Genomic DNA, 17,844 nt, shown 5'->3' with positions numbered 1-17,844 from the left:
AGGTGCCATTATTTTCGTTAATGCAACCGCTGTGGGGCAACGAGGCTTCTTCCCTGACACCAAACAAAAAACGCGACGGCGGTTCAAAATATGGATTAAGCCATCATACAAGCTTTAAATGTCCCAGCCCCAGTAGAGGGACAAGAAAAGACCATACAAGTAGACAAAGCAGAACAACAAATAGGAAAGAAGACAGAGATAGAAAATATTGAGAATAATTCCAACGATCAATCAGTTAATTGGGAATCTGAAGAACAAACTAGTTCTGCGGAAAAAGGAAAGCTAGGAAAAATCAAAAATAATTATAACAACAACCAAAAAAAAAAGGGAAAAGGAAATAAAACAAGTGGAGAGAAAGATGGCTCCGTACCTTGTACTGATAGAGCCGCAATTTGAAGAGGCACCTACACAAGCAGATGAAATTCTGGTTTGTGAGAGCAATCCTGCAAGCCCCATATTTAAAAGAACAAGGGAAACAGATGATTCAAGAAACAGTAATGTTGGAGAATACCTCAGAATACCCTATCCAAACTAAAAATGGGAGGTATGAGAATGAACTAAACACTAAAATATACAACATTAATGCCTCGACACCAAAAACACAAAAGAGGAAAAGAAAGCTTCCATTCCGAGAGCAACTGAGATAGTAGCCATTGACTTAATAAGAAAGCACAGTCTCTGGAAAAAAAAGTGGCAGTAAAAACTAAAGCAAGATCTCAAGGAACAAAAGAAATAGAAGTAAGACGCACTGCATCCCTAACAAGGGATGACAAGAAATGCATCATAAGTTTAGAGGAATACCGAACAAAGAAACTTAATACCAATTAAAATGGATTAGTGTTCTATAAACTTGATTTATACAGCACTATTTACTAGAAGCATGCATCATAGGAGTTGACTTTAATTGGGTTTTGTCTGACCTAGATAAAAGTGAGGGATTATTGGATTCTGATCAAAAAAATTACATAAATTAATAAATACTCTTTTAAAAACAAATAATTTTAAGATAAACAATGCTCACATGCTCGACAAACGAGTATGTGGACATTGTTCATTGATGCTTGAAGAAACCAGCTTCTAATGTTATCGGGATATAATGGATAATTGGGAAATTATTTTAAAAAAGGGAATACAACAAATTTCAGAATATTACAGTAAAACAAAGAAAACACGGAAACAATGGGTAAATGAGATATATGAAAAAACTGGAAAAATGGTCCTAAAACGGAACAAGAGGAAAGACTTCTCAAACAGTGGAACAAATTAGAACAAAATACCATTCAAGGCATCCAAATAAAGGCAGGAAAATTTGGGTAAGTGTACAAAAAAGGTAGAGGACTTTACAAAAGGATGTAACTAAAAAGAGGCACGGAAAAGAAAATAGGGTGTATTAAAATAAATAATGCAACCTACAAAGACAAAAACTATATTTAAAAGGCATAAGGAGTATTATGCGGAAATTTATAAGACCCAAAATATAGATATAGACATAAACAACTACGCAGGGAAAACTAATTATCAAAAAATACCAGAACAGGATAAAGAACACTGTGACAGTTTATTACTGAAAATGAAATTTGTTGTTGTTGTTGTAGGGTTTAACGGCATTTTTCAGCACACGATAGGCTATACATGGCAGCCAGTAATAATGGTGGAGGAAGAACCTGGGAAAACCCCGGAAAGAACCACCAACCCACGAGAAGCTACTGGCAAGCTTTCTCACATACCCACATTGGCTGAATCCGAGACTCGAACCGGTGCAGACAGAGGTGAGATGGCAGTGATCCGTAACGGAGAGCACTTTAGACCACTCGGCCACTCGGGGCCCCTAAATGAAATTTGTAACTAGCAGTTTGGATAATGGGAATCGCCAGTGTCAGATGGGATTACATCTTACTTTTATATTAAATTTCAAAACGAATTAATTGACGTACTAGAATTGCTATATAATATACTTTTAAAAGGGGAAATTCCAAGAACTTTGTGGGAAGGGATAATTACATTAATATATAAATGTTAGGGAGATAGGAACAAAATTAAAAACTGGAGACCGATTACACTACTAAATATTGGCTACAAAATACTAAGCAATGTTATTACCAACAGAATAAAAACTTGCCTAGATATAGCAATGTAAACCAAAGCTGTGGGAAGATGGGTAGAAATAGTTTAAAGAACACACTATCGATTGGATCAATGATTGACTTTTTTAACTAGTGGGGTGGAAGGAGTCATGTTTCTATTCGATCAAGAGATCAAACAGAGCATGACTTCATCATTAAAGCACTGGAATCCTGTGGTTTTGGCACAACTATCATTAATTGGATAAATTCCATGTACAAAGATATAACATCGAAACTAATTATAAATGGTGCCCACTGTCAATGATACTCTATATTATAGCAATATAGTCTTAAAATATTAACATTAATAAAAAATATTAATATCCTTGGAAATAAAATAACTTATTTGAACTGGGAATTTAAAACTATGCTACATGCAGACGAATATGAATTCACACAATTTGGAAAAGCCACAAGGTCAGCAATTAATTATGATAAGACAAATATTACTGATAGGTAACTGGAGAGGTAATCGCCCTGGATTACCTCCTAACTTAATTAAAAAGCATGTAGGATCATTAGGATTATTATATGGGAGGAACTCAACTACCGTGAATTACTAATCAAGACAGAAGAGTGGGTTGAAATTTGGTCACACACAACACTCAATCTCATGGAGCGTATTCAGGTTGCTAAAACGTACACGTATAGTCAATTCAACTATATTATGAATACAGTGCACCTAACTGAAGCAATGATGAAGGTCATATAGGAGTAGATTATAGACTATATAAAATAATAAATGCATTATATATATATATATATATATATATATATATATATATATATATATACCAGAAGTATAGTCTAGAACAGAATGTGAATCATAAATAACAACTATACTATTAGATCTGCAAAAATTTATCTCTAATTGACGAGGTGAGCTAGGGTTTAACAGATAACAGAGTGATATATCGTACTGTGTTGTATGGTCACACATTTGCTTGAATCAAAATGCATCTGTTTATCTACATAAATGTCGCGAACATTCCTGTATCTACGAGGAGAAAATTTTAAACATGATTTACGCGTACGTGGACCTACTTCTGAGCTCATGATGATAAGTCCACAAATACATTAAATGCAAGGTCATTTTGTATTTCAACTCAATGAATGACAATAAACTTCGCCTGTTTTGATTAGAAAAGAAAACAACGACTTCACAGAAAGACGGCTAGCTAAAAATATGTACCAAACTGTAAGGGATAAACACGTGAATTCCAGAGAAAATGATGATTAATGTATATACCAAGAGGTGTTTTACTATTAACATAAGACAATATTTAGCAATTTTGAGTAAAGAGGAAATCCATGTCGGTAGAAAGGAGTTGTCATGGTCCGATTGTCACACGTTTCGATTTGGATGCATTAATATGCATTCTGTTCTGTTTACATCAAACTTATAAATTGTTTAGGTCGATTTGAAGTGTGTTTTCAGCTCAGTTGAAAGATTTAATAGATGTATTCATTGTACAGTCGTCAGCGAAGAGATTAGTCTTGTGTTGCATTAGCAAAAGAAGCGGCCCTAATATATAGCCTTGGGGAACACCGCTTAGAATATGAATCGAATCGACGAAGGTATTAATTTGTTAGACGTTGCAACATGTTTGCGTTGTTCGTCATAACTATACACTGTATACGTTATTAATGAAGGTTTTGAAGTTCTGAATCATGGTCAAGTCTCCGCCTATTCAGATTGATTCAGGGGATAGTGCTAATAATAATACAAATAATACTTCATAGAGGTTAGAGAAGTTTTGATTCGTACTCTATGGAGATTCGAGCCCAGCTCCACGGGTAAACGGTACCCATCGCCTTGTCTGTCTCGTATATAATCCAAGGATAGCACCTTCCGTTCTGTCTGGTGTATTATAATTCTCTATAATTAATTCTATATACCTTGATTTCTTTCATAAGAATCCGGAATGACTGTGTAGACAGATGATAATGAATTACTAGGTCGTCATGCGAGTATATCTGCTACACACGAGTGCAGATAACACAGATTGAATAACATCTTTTTTTGGTGATGTGTGCTTAGTCGTGAGGGAATATGGGCATGTGTGTGCAGGCAAGGCGATGGGTACCGTTTACCCGCGGACCTGGGTTCGAATCTCCGTAAGGTACGAATTAAAAAATTTCCTAACCTGTATGATATTATTATTTGTATTAAATTATAATTCTGCCTACTATTGTCAAGATTCTTCAACAGAATTCAGGGATAGCACTTTCCGTACTGTCTACTGTACAACTCTCTCTCTCTCTCTCTCTCTCTCTCTCTCTCTCTCTCTCTCTCTCTCTCTATATATATATATATATATATATATATATATATATATATATATATATATATTACATTACGCTAATCTGCATCACTTCCAGATAAATTGCATTGACAGGTAATGTGAAATAATCTTTATTCGTAATCTGAGAAAGTGTATTATTTGATGTGAATACTAGTTATTTATTTATTAATTGGTTGGTTGGGTAGGTAAATAGGGTAGTTAGTTATTCATTAATTTATTGGAGCAGAGGTCTAACGGAGAGAAGAGCGGCATATCGCACTAAGTTGTATAGGTCATACATTCGCATGTATCTTAGCAACATCGGTCTATCTACATAAATGTAGACAACATTCCAGTTACAGGAGAAAAACTTAAGCATGATTTGCGGATAAGTGGACCACCTTCCAAGTACATGATAATAAGTCCATAAATAAATTATGTGCAAGGTCATTTTGTATTTCGATTTAAAGAACGGCACATCAAACACGCCTTCACAGAAAGACGTCTAGCCACAGATGCGTACCGCAACAGCCGTCTTTTGTGTTGCATGGTATAAACATTAGCATCATTTGAAAACTTTTCAATCCATTTCCCTTACGGTTGTAGTCTTTGACCAGATCTGCAATTTTGTGACACTGAAGAGAATTGATTATCTTGTGGTTTGTTAGAAATGTTCTTCTGATATCAGATTCTGATGGTTTGGTTATTGACAAGGTACTTGCTCGTGATATTAAAGAACTGGTATATCATCAACATATATCGGACGAAGATCAGGTAAATATTGTTATCTACATGTTATTTACATGTATATCGTCCATGGAAATATTTGGGTTTGTATGACCCTAGCCAATATTGGAAAGCCTATATCAAACTCTTGAGATTTTGACAACATAAGCCTTCTACCAAGCGGAACATGTGAGTTTTCTTTAAGAGAGGTTACTGGCTGATACATGTTGATAGAAGTCACGCATATTATAAAACAAAATCTTTATTGGAGATAGACCAATCATTTTTGATGGAAATCATAACGTGTGTGTCGTTCGTCATAACTGTAAACAGTATAGGTTATAATTAAAATATTGGTGGTATTGTTAGGCTAAATTTTACTAAAGCAATCACTGAAATATATGTAAAGCAAAATTCATAACAACATCGACACCAACAGCAGCAAAAATTCAGATGACATATTTAGTACCTTGGAAGAATATATATTCATTGGAACCTATGTATATATTACATTACGCTAATCTGCATCACTTCAAGATAATTGACATCGACAGGTAATGTGAAATAATTTTTTTCTTCTCCTGAGAAAGTGTATTATTTGATGTGAATGCTAGTTACGGCTAGCACAATTTACTAAAAGTCGGGTAATGCAGGGTTATCGAATGTATCTATATAGTAGAAATAATTAATAAGCAAATTTTCGAGATAATTAAAATCAGCAGGTATCGCGACATTGTAAATTTTCTTTGAGATATGACGTTACCTGGTGCTAGTGAAATTCACAAAACATAAGGTAAGATAGAGTTTCCTTATATAGACTTAGTTTACCTGGATGGTATCAGCACATTACCTTATATTACCTGCTAATGAACTGCCTTTAGCCGACGGACAGTCCTACTCAAACGTTGATCATTTGCCAGCTGCACCTTAACTGTTATTTTCGGTCGTTGATTTGTTTCTGTACTTGTTAATTATTTTTCTTTTGCTTTAGCTTTAGAAGGTGAAACCCTCCGTATTTTTTTTATACTGAAAATTCAATATCCTGTCATCTTAAAGAAAACCAAAATAGTCATTTTTTCACCTATTGTTTGATTCATCTTTGAGTATGGTAATAAGTCTCGATCGCCACTCTGAATTTAAAGAAGTCGTATTACAGGAGAAATACGTAATGAAAAAGTGACAATGCTTGTCTTGCATAGCCGGAGATAAGTAAGTTCGTGAGAATCGTCAGAAATGGATTCACATAACATTACATGCATACTATATGCAGTGTTTAGTAATATCACCCCAACCCCATCCCATCAATTATTTTGCTGTCAAACGTGTATCGTTTTGTTTAAAGATGAATTTAATAATTTTGTAATCTAAAATGATCTGAGTTTGTAAGATTTAATAGAATGAAGTCCTTATCAAGTGTGCGCTTCGTAGATGATAACTATTTCCACCGACTTATTTATGGGCACTCGTAAGCAAAATACTTAATAAGGCACGTGTGTTAGTTAATCAGTCTGTTAGGGCAATATACTTCAAAGAAGATTGGATACCTTTACTGTACTAGTAGCCGGTAACAGCATTGCCTGATTGTAGCTGTAACATATCGACCTCGTGATCACCGTATCGAGATAATTGTATTGATGTATTATTGGTTTATATATATATATATATGTGTGTGTGTGTGTGTGTGTGTGTGTGTGTGTGTGTGTGTCTGTGTGTGTATTTAAGTGTTATTATTCATGAGCTACCTCTTTCGCTTGGTCCATATATCTCATATCAATAGCATACTGCTATATTATGTGGATGATGTGATATTAAAATTCATTATAATAGAACCGAGTTCATATCCGTGAGGACAGCTCTGATTGGCTGATAGTTACATTATGAAGGTCACGAACACAGGAACCTTACATATTTTGGAATCGCTGGTTCCCAAAACTCTCGCCAGGACATTTATTGCATTATTTGCTAAGTTATATTGTCTGTAGATTATACGAAATATATAGATGCTTTGCGAGAGAAACTAAGTATATATGATTTAACTATATCTTGCCCGAATTTCTGCGATTTTTATTTGTTTGCTAATTATCTTGAAATATCTAAGATAAAGCAAGATACCAGAATCGAAATTCACAATTAATTAGGTAATATAATGTAACCAGGTGATAGTGATAAAAAGATGCAGGTAATATGTGCAATTACTTGCCCAACAAGTAGGCTATATACGAGGTCACTTTCTTCTGTATTTCGCTTGAGTCACCAACACTGAAACCCAATTTAATTGATTGACATAAAATAAAAAAACAATTTAACTAAGGTAACCAAGACAACCAAGATTTATTTGAGGAAAGAATAATCCTCATCACTGGCAAGGTTCTCACTTTTAGATTATTTTACAAGATTGGATATGAACATTGTAGGGTGCACATTTGCCACGTTTGAAAATATCGTTAAGATGTCATTGCTTTATTTATGACAAGAACTGGTGTTATCTATTCTTTGTCGGGGTGGGGTTATTGTTTGTTTTTCTAATTCAACGAAGTTTGATCATTTTTTGACAGAAATGAATCAACAGCCCACTACTATATCATTGTTTAGTACGCATTAAAAGGCCTGGTAATACATACGAATGAGATTCGTTTTTACTCAGAATGTCTCATGTGTTTTATATTTAGAAGTATTCACTTTTATCAGGCCCTCCCTGATTCCTTCTCAAAATGTCTTAAATTAGTTTAATCATATAGTTAAAAAGACGACACTTGGTTGCGTCGTATCTTCTCATTCATTTTTTTTTTTATATTTGCAGAGACACAAAATGGGCGAATACTTATATCTAACGATTTGTGTAGGTTTGTTTGTCTATACGGGAAGTTTAGCGGAAGACGGAATCATTAATCATGAAACCACACTTGGACGTCTTCAGGGAATTGTCAAAAATATCAAGGAAGAAAAGATATATCAGTTCCGACGTGTTCCATACGCAAAGCCCCCATTAGGTGAATTAAGATTCCGCCTCCCAATTGAAAGCGGACCTTGGGCAGATAAATTAGATGCGACGCAATTTGGCCCTTCTTGTATCCAGTACTTAATACCGAATGATGCGTGGTTGCTACCGAACCAGAATGTTTCAGAAGATTGTCTTTTCCTGAATATCTACGTTCCAAGAACGTTAAATAAATCAAACAGGAAAGCCGTGATGATATGGATCCATGGCGGAGGTTTTACAGCAGGACAAGGAATGCTCTGCGATGCATCGTATTTAGCTTTAGAGGGCGATGTCATCGTTGTCACGATAAATTATCGGCTAGGATTGTTTGGATTTCTCTCCACGATGGACGATTCTGCACCAGGCAACTTTGGCCTATGGGATCAGCATCTAGCAATAAAGTGGGTGAAAGACAATATTGCAGACTATTCTGGTGATCCTAACAACATCACTATATTTGGAGAATCTGCAGGCGGATACAGTGTGGGTATGCACGTTATATCTCATATGAACAGAGGGTTGTTTCATAGAGCAATATCGGAAAGTGGAACAACACTGAGCCCTCGGGCCTTGGTTACAAATGCCTTGCAGGTGGCAAGAAGGCTTGGCCAGATTGTAAATTGTACAAACTCTTCTGTAAATACAGACTCTAAACGCTTAATCTCTTGTCTGCGAACCAAGTCTGCCAAGGATATTCTAGAAAGAACAAACGACGCTCTTGGACACAAATCGGGTGTTCTGAGCTTGATAAATAGCGTCGGTCCTGTTATGGATGGACATTTTTTCGATGATTTCCCTGAAAATATAATTAAGAATGAGACATCCATGGGTCGTTTATTTTTTGACAGTATTGACCTGATGGCCGGAACAAATAATGCCGAAGGTGGACTGTTCTACTTTTCCCTTCTAGGTTTTCAAAAGCAATATCAGTTTAACCTGAGTGAAGGTATACCTACTGAAATCGTATGCGGCCTAATAGCTAATTCCTTCGCCAGAGATTTTTATCAGAACAATTCTGCTGTACAGGCTGCAATTTGTCACAGATATACTGTTAATGATAGCTCTATGGCTAGTTTCCTTGAAGAGCAGGGACGTCAAGCTCTCAATGCTTATGCTGACATGTTCTTTGTGGCTCCAACTCAAGAGACTTTAGTGGCACATGCTTGTGGGTCTAAACGGAAAACATACCAATACCTGTTCTCAAAGCAACCCCTGTATCCATGGATTCAGGAACGTCCAAGATGGCTTATTGGAGCCAACCATGCTGGAGAACTTCCCTTTGTCTTTGGACTTGATGCAATGTACAAACCATCGGTACCAAAAACAAAAGACGAAATAAACCTGTCAACACAGATGATGAAGTATTGGACAAACTTTGCGAAGACAGGGTAAGATCATCACCCAGGATTGAGCTTGTTCAAGAATATAAAAAAGTATGAGTTAATTGTAAAGGCATACCAATCATTATAGCCTTGGCATAAAAGCAACTCTACTATATTTCACAATGTATTGTCCGTGTTTAGGATATGGCTATACAATTTCAAACAAATCTTGTGGACAAAATGTGGCAACCGTCACATTTTAAAGTTACAAAATATGGCAGAGATTATGTCGTCAGTGGAATCTCAAAGTCTTGTTTATCAAGGTTGATATGATAAAACATGCTGAATAACAATGTTGACCAGATAATGTAAGAACAATCTGTAGTTTTTATAATAGCTTCCTCAACGAAGTAATTGAAAATCTAAGAAAAGTCATTCGATTCTAAGAAAAATGTTGTGAAATCTAAAATCTAGTTATTCTTGAAATTTTATGAAATGAAGGCATGAAGTAAACTTTCAGCATAACGTATCTAGAAATTATTTGTTTCTTCTCATTTATATACGATTGTAACACCACTGTCGTAATGGAGGGAAGTTGTCTTTATTTAGGCATAATGACGTAACTCACGCTGACGTGATCATTACAGTATTTCGTAATCGTTGTGGCATCATTTGCTAAGATGACATTCCTATGTGTTTCTGTGTGATGGCCCTTTTGGGGGAAACATATTTAACTAGGTCGAGTGTAACTAAATGCAAACAAGTATTTTAACTATTTTTGTGTTTCGGATTGCACAGACCCTTAGCTAAGTTTTATAAACATCAGCCTTTTGCAAAGTTGAATACTGAGACATTTCACCAGTGATCATCCTAAGGTTTAACTACATGTTAAACTCTTGCTCCTATCGATATGTTTATATGATTTTATTTCCTTCCAGGGACCCGAATGGTCCATTACTGCCATCTTGGCAAGAATTCAGCAATGACAAACGGTACTATCTGAATCTGTCAATTGATTCCAGAACCGTGACCGATTTGTGGCCGGACAGGTTGAAGTTATGGCTGGAAGATATACCCGATATTATCATGCAAGGTAAATGATCTATTTGTCCATTGCAACAGTCGAGCAATTGGTTATCATTTTCTAGACAGATAATGATAGGAAAATTCCGGGTCAAGGGATACTATGACCGCGATCGAAAAAATTTGTTTTATTGATCCCATCGTTCAAACTTCATCATCGTTAATACAGCTATTCAGGAGAGTCGACCCTTGAAAAAAATATTCGGACACAGTAGGTTCACCATCTCACGTCCAATAAAATGCATCCGTGACGTACAACCTGCATTTCCCAATAATTCTAGTGTTAGTGCTATCAATTGTATTGAACTCAGCCCGGTTACCGTGTGTGCTATGTGTTTAAAATTGAGTGTGTGCGTGTTTGTGTGTGTGTGTGTGTGTGTGTGTGTGTGTGTGTGGAGAGAGAGAGAGAACACGCGTGTATATTATTATCAATGCCAGCTTATGAACCCGCTACATTTTCAGTAAAAATGTCTATCGCGTGCTGTGAAGGACGTATGTCACGACAAAATAAGCATGCCAGATGATATAGTCCGTAATTGAACCACTCCGGTGGCCTATTGGTTAGAGCCTCCGCCTCGGATGCGGGAGGTCGCGGATTCGAACCCGTCAGAGTTATACCAAAGACTTTTAAAAACAATGATACTAACAACTGCCTCGCTAGGCTCTCAACATTAAGCGGTTAGTGTTAGGACTGGTCGGCCTGGTGTCGGGATAATGTGATTGGGTGGGACATCATGATACATGTCTGCGGCATGATGCCCCAGTGCTAGACATCACTATTAACTGTCACTCTGCAGACATCGTAGCGATATGACTTTAAAAAAAAATTTAAAACTAGGTTAAAAATCTAAATCACACACACACACACACACACACACACCATATTTGATGCATCTGTTGATTTGGTTTCTGATTGAACATCGTGGGTACTAGGCCTGTTCACAGTAATAACAAAATAAATTCACAAATGTTACATATTTCTCAATTTCTATTGTTTTTGTCTTACTTCCAGACAAATTTCCCGAAACTTAACCACAAAAAGAGAAAAAAATATGCAAATAAGACTAAAAAGGTCTATCGAAAATAAACAAATATAGCCACACTGATTTCAGATAGGTTAAGAGTTCATCCGATCAATGGCATAGGTGCACAGATTCCGATATTATCCTGAATAAGAAACGTGGATCGGTCTCTCGCAATAATGCATAAATAATATGTAAAATATAATAATCTTCTATTGGAACAAAAAAATATACAATCCCATATACATAAATAATTGTTTGATTTAACATTCACCTAAGTGGGTATACTGTGTAAATGTGTAGTACTAGGGGTATTTGAAAAGTTCCGAATATTTGTTATAACGTTTTTGTTTATATGAAACTGTAAAATAAGAAGTAGTGTTAATCGGTAGGTAAAATTACGTTCCTTATAAAGATATACAGCTTTAAGTGCAGCATGCGGGACACCTGCAGATATGTGCGAGTGACGTAACATAGGTAAATGACAAGGGCCTGGAAATCTGAGAATGGGATCATTTTGCAACTGAGCAAAATGAAAACCGTAAATTCCGGTCACTCTCTTTGGGCCTCCGACTGATATCAAGGACAATGTTTACGGATATAATTCTCTTTCATATCCTACAAGTTTAATGAGGTTTCATCGCTTCAAAGATGGTTGGTCGCGAATCCACTGAAGATGACACACGTTTGGGAATACCGTTGTCTGCGATTATTGAGCGAGAAGTGTCTGCTGTGAAGTGAGCAACTGATGAAGATGCTCGAAACATAGTAGAAGATATTTCTATTATCATAAACATTACTCCGTCAGCTGTTTTTAATATAACTTAAATAATCATTTAAAGTTTAAAAAAGGATGTGGTTTCTGTTTGTTGACGGGATCATTAAAAACAGACTCTGGTTGAAATTGTCAAGCAGCTTCTCGATAGACATGAAACTTACGACCATAGACGTTTGAATGATATTGTCAGCTAAAATGAACCATGGGGTTATTTTCTCAATAAAGGTTGGATTAGAGAAAGGGAGCAGAGACTATAAATCGCTCGACGTATATATATGCGTTATTTTTCGAAGCAAAGAGTCCGGTCTTCTAGATTCTTGTGCCTAATTCTACAAATGTCACTGGATATTTTATCCCTTCAAAGTCTTGACCAAGGATGTAGATCAGAGAAATCGAGCAGAGAGCACAAATCGCTTGACACAGTCAGAATATCAAGACGGTTTTGTACGCGTTAGTTTTCTATGCAACAAGTCCCCGTCTTCCAGGTACTTGTGCCTGAATCTGTTTTTGTCACTTGATATTGTGACGTCCAAGGTCTACCCAAAAGGCGTAGAACGCAACAGAACAATCCGTCAAATATCCGGTTCCGAGGTATCATTCTATTCCTTGATAACGCACCGACGCATACATCTGTCGTCTTCACCGAGCACGGCATACAAACTTTGCCATATCATCCAAACTACCGTGATTGAGCCTGAATCCCATTATCAAAGATTCGCTGAGAGGCAGACGATTTGAAAGTTGCCACTTTTTCCCACTAGTGTTTGAAAAACATACCAAAAAGTGAATGTAAAATGCTATTTTTAATAATTTGATATTCAGACTGAGAACGAGTCTAGAGATGCATGGGAAGAATTTTGTGGAGATTCACTGACGTACTGTTCACTAATAAGTAACTCTCTTGTACAGGGCACTAATATTCAGAACTGTAATATACCCCTCGTATGTACACATCATGTAGAATAATGTGAGGCATGGGTATTCCTATTACGTGTACATCCCAACCATTATCGCCATTAAGGTGTGCTGGTATGAAAGTAAAAGGGAGGCATTAAAAATGTGTATGTTGCATATTCACATATATGTATGTATGTATGTATGTATGTACGCACGGACGCACGCACACACGTATGGATAGATATATAGATAGATAGACACATATATATGCATAATAGTATGTATGTATGTATGTATGTATGTATGTATGTATGTATGTATGTTACTATAGTGACTTGTGCATGCAATACATTTAAATTCATCAAACAGCACAAAGAAGTTAATCCCAGTATATATATATATATATATATATATATATATATATATATATATATATATATATATATATATATACACACACACTGGAGGAGTTAATCATTGTCTTTAAATAAAACACGTTGTTCCTTTGTAAATAATTAGCAGAGTCTAATAAAACTAATGATCTTTAGACAGGACACTTGGTTAATTACTGTGGATGCGCTGAACAGCATGATGTACATTAAGTTTCACATATATCTTCAAGTTTTATTCACGGTCTTCTGTACAGTTTCTTATTTCTAATCATAAAAGATTTCTAAATAAATTCTTCAGTTTTATAAGGTAAGATCTCAATATTGTTGTTAAATTTTCAATCGGCAAGGAGCGAATCATATGAAAGAGAGACCTACATATATTTCCATACATGCTACAATTTAACGAACAATGAACTCCATTGCCGCAAAGGTAGCGCTTCTGATATCCGGCGATTTACTATCCAATTTTGATATATCCCTACGCCAGCGGACATGGCGGACACGTATGTATCATAAAAGTCTGAGAACGTGGTTCCAAATATTTGACACTGTTACATATTTTGTTGTGATGACTTGCCAGAATCAGTCTAATATGTCTTAACTGTACTTTGATCTTAGTGAAATACTTCATAACAATTTGTTAATATGTATCTTTGCAAAACGTAAAGTTGTGTATGGTCATGGGAGCACTTCCTTGTCGAATCTTCAGTTCCCGATGTGCGTAATGTTTGCACATTGTCAAGCTCTTCAGTTTTGGAGGTCAGCAAATCTTGCATGTAGTTTGCAATCCCATAATGCCTAAAACGAAGCGACTGGTCTCGAAATCACCGGAACGCATTTCATTAACATCAACACCTTCGGTGTCTATCATCAACCATTTCACTTGTAAATCTGCCATTATATTTTCTAAGATGAAAACACCAAACCTAATGTATGCCACAATTGATCATTCCTGCCTTGACGGATTAAAGGAAACATACTTTTCAGTGCCAAATATTTAAATTTACAATACGTTTATAATTCTGGAAGATTTTGTATCTTCGTTAGCCAAGTGTATTCATATTAATTAAAAAACATATTTAGTATGTTCCATGTCACAATTCATTTGGTTTAGAAAATGTGTGCTCATATTAATCATATCTAATATCTCGAATGTCTCTAATTTCGGCTGACCAATTAGGGTCATTATGGCCAAATTCGAGTATATAGAGTTGCTTAGAGAACTTTTCCAGAACCGTTGAAATCCAATCGTAGATTACGTATATCGTTAATTGCATCCGTCTGTTTCAGTTAGAAAAAGCTATATCGTTCGCGTAAAGTGACACAGATATTTGTATTCCATCGACCGCAACACCTGCATGAAGTTTATTTACATCGGTCACCACGTCATTTACGAAAATTGAAGTTTAGGATGGTGACAATTTGTATTTTTTGTATGCATGTAGAGGTAGGTTGAAAAACATGACGGTAGGTATTTAGCAACAGTAAAATGAGGGTTGTGATATACATGGACCATACGGCTGTCAAGATCTGAATATATTTCCAATCGCTTATTTATATCGAGGCTTTAAACGCTTATGTTGCCTGGAAGAGAAAAATTGAAATGGAATAAACGCGTAATTTGAAGTAGTTCCGTCAAACCCCATCCCTTCCTCGCCCAAGTGGGTTAAATTTATTTTGTTACAAAGGTAACGCTAAAGATATGTATATAGAATTTTGATTGTTACATAAAAAAGAACAGACAAAACCCATCCTTGCAAAAAATAAATCCCCTTATTTTATGCCCCCATATATACGTATCCACTGTTCAAAGTTAAAAACTGTCGAGATGCATTTTGTAATATTTCTCCAATATATATCTCACTGTATGGGAACAAACACAGTGGCTGTCACAATTATAAACGATAAGACGATAAGCTGATTAATTAATAGATGATAATTGCTTTAATCAGGTGGGTTTTTTTCCTGGATGATATTCACGTGCATTTATCGCATTATTTCTTTTGAACATGTAACATGGCATGGCTGTACCGTGTATTAACATGGACATTACTTGATTTTATAGTCGCCGTTGTGACTAGGACTTAAAGGTGTATGTGAGATTGTGGAGTAGAATAAAGTGACATACATCAAATGAATTGTATACTGTCTTTGACTGTCCAACTATCTCCGTGTTTACGTTGACCAAAATAATATTATATGTTACAAATGATTCAATGGTGGATAAGTCAACAATGATCCAACTAATTCCGGAACTTAGGAAATAAATTTTCAGAAATATCAAATGTTTTCCAGTGGTCTTTTAATGTCTTGCACATTTCATGGTCAAAAGGTATAACGACTACTTTCCTTGCCTTGTGTAATCACCACCACTACCACCATCATCAAAACATACATACTTGAGATGGCGTCATCAATTCTTTGAAAATAAATTTAGCATTTTAGTTGCGATTTTGGCCTTCGCAGCCTTCGCTGTAGCCGGTGAGGTTACGGCATCAAAGATTCGGGAGTGGAAGCGAGTAACATTTAGTCCATGTTTCATATGCCATGACAGTATTGCCGTGACCATGCTTTTGTCTATGTTGAACCTTTCCGAATAATTGCCTGAATCACATTTTCTGCCCATTTCTCCAAAATATAAATCGTTGTAGGCTGTCGATTTATTTCTGCATATGCTACAGAACGGTGTCTATAGTAACCCATTTTCATCCTGACTAGACTCCACAGACAGTTAAGACAATGCCTTACATGAGAAAATAAACTTTTCGAAAATAAAGTAAGCATTGTATCATCTTACACATCTCACGGTTAGTACGTACAAGGTCAAAGCATGTTTCCTTTACCTTTTTTAAAGAAAATATCTGATAATTGCGTAAGACATGCAGAGAACACTGGTAGCATTTGTGATAAGTTTTGCCATATAACTATCGATTTCTGTTAAGTTTCACAATTCAGTCTAGTCTATCCTGAATCGATTGTCAGAAAGGGATTGAATCCTCTCTTTAAAATTAGCCATTCTGATTAGATGGATTATTTCCGATCATTTTGCACCGTTGGTCCTGCATCGACTAATCGAAATTAAAGCTTATTTAGCCAATATAATTCGAGTAGCTGAGTGTATCAACGGATAATTTACAAGCGTTTCAGTTAGTCGTACGTTAGCTCTTGCAGAAGTAACTTCGAGATAGAGAGGAAAGACTGAACTAAGTTGAGGTGATATAACAGTTCTATAGGAATGCATAGGCAATGACTTGCTCTAGAAAATAAACAAATAATTTATGGTATTTTGTTCTGAGACTTTTTTGCACTGGTTACTTTTCAGAGTTTTTAATGATTACTAGTTTATTGAACAGAATCGTACATGCCGTTTTTTTTTTAACAAAACACGGTAGCTCTTGCATAAGCCCCTCAGGCTTATGTTTGCATGTGTGTGTTCGCTAACAGAGATAAAACGAAAACATAATTCCAATTGACTTCGAGCCCAGCAAACACCACATAATTAAGGTGCATCACGAGTCCTGTATATAGTATGTATTGTAGTTCCGGAGATTCAATTCATTTAGTCCGATTTCAAAATTGCAATTGTATTAATAATTTCCTTGCTTAGGAACTAAATTATATGGTGATCCAGGTAGAACAGCTTCCTGTCCATTTTTTATATTGATTTGGATGTATTTGTACATATTTTTGTAAACAGTTCTTTGAATCCAGGAATGGCAGGGTAAGAACACAAAGAGTCTTGCCACACTTAAGTCTACGCGTTACAGCTCATTTAAGAATTATTTCATTAATGCAAACTAAACAAAACCAATTCTTACTAAGAGCAGGAAGGCAGAGATTTCAAAATAATTGCATGGAGACATACACAGCCTCGCTCTTGGAAATATTTTACCATTAACTGGATGTTAATCTGACATTATATTTGCCCAGCAAAGACTGTAATCCGCAACGAACACGATAATGTTGAAGAAAAATGTTGTTAGCTCCGAATATGTCACTGAAATATTACTGAATCCTATTTATCACCCTACACAACGGATGTAGACAAACACGTGTTTGTCTTACATAACAGATACCTATTTTCGAGGTCGAAAGTCACCAAGAGCTTCGCTCAGCATGGTGTAACAAGCATAGTTGTAGCACTGGATCAACACCATGCAATCAGTGTAAAGAAACTTATTTTCGACACGTGTTAGTTGCGATGATGAAGAATTTCAACAATGAATACAGGTTCAT

The 17,844-nt window shown here is 35.9% G+C and overlaps 1 protein-coding gene across 2 annotated transcripts in view; it reads left to right on the top strand.

Annotated features, from left to right (window-relative positions):
* Positions 1-4,860: 4,860 nt before the first annotated feature.
* The window catches only part of LOC149787941 (uncharacterized), a 40,869-nt gene continuing 27,885 nt past the window's right edge, over positions 4,861-17,844 (top strand). The window contains exons 1-4 of one of the 2 annotated variants that reach the window (XM_089974205.1): positions 4,861-5,182; positions 5,886-5,927; positions 7,935-9,502; positions 10,375-10,529. In XM_089974205.1, the coding sequence (XP_089830331.1) occupies positions 7,944-9,502; positions 10,375-10,529 (1,714 nt within the window). In that variant the 5' untranslated portion in view covers positions 4,861-5,182; positions 5,886-5,927; positions 7,935-7,943. The remainder of the gene's footprint in view (positions 5,183-5,885; positions 5,928-7,934; positions 9,503-10,374; positions 10,530-17,844) is intronic. The other variant, XM_089974204.1, reaches the window with a different exon arrangement.

The sequence above is a fragment of the Sinohyriopsis cumingii genome, chromosome 11, assembly GCF_028554795.1.
Source record: "Sinohyriopsis cumingii isolate HCF-2022 chromosome 11, ASM2855479v2, whole genome shotgun sequence".
NCBI lineage: Eukaryota > Metazoa > Mollusca > Bivalvia > Unionida > Unionidae > Sinohyriopsis > Sinohyriopsis cumingii.
The sequence above is the reverse complement of the archived record's forward strand: the minus strand, read 5'-3'. Positions and strand labels throughout refer to the sequence as shown.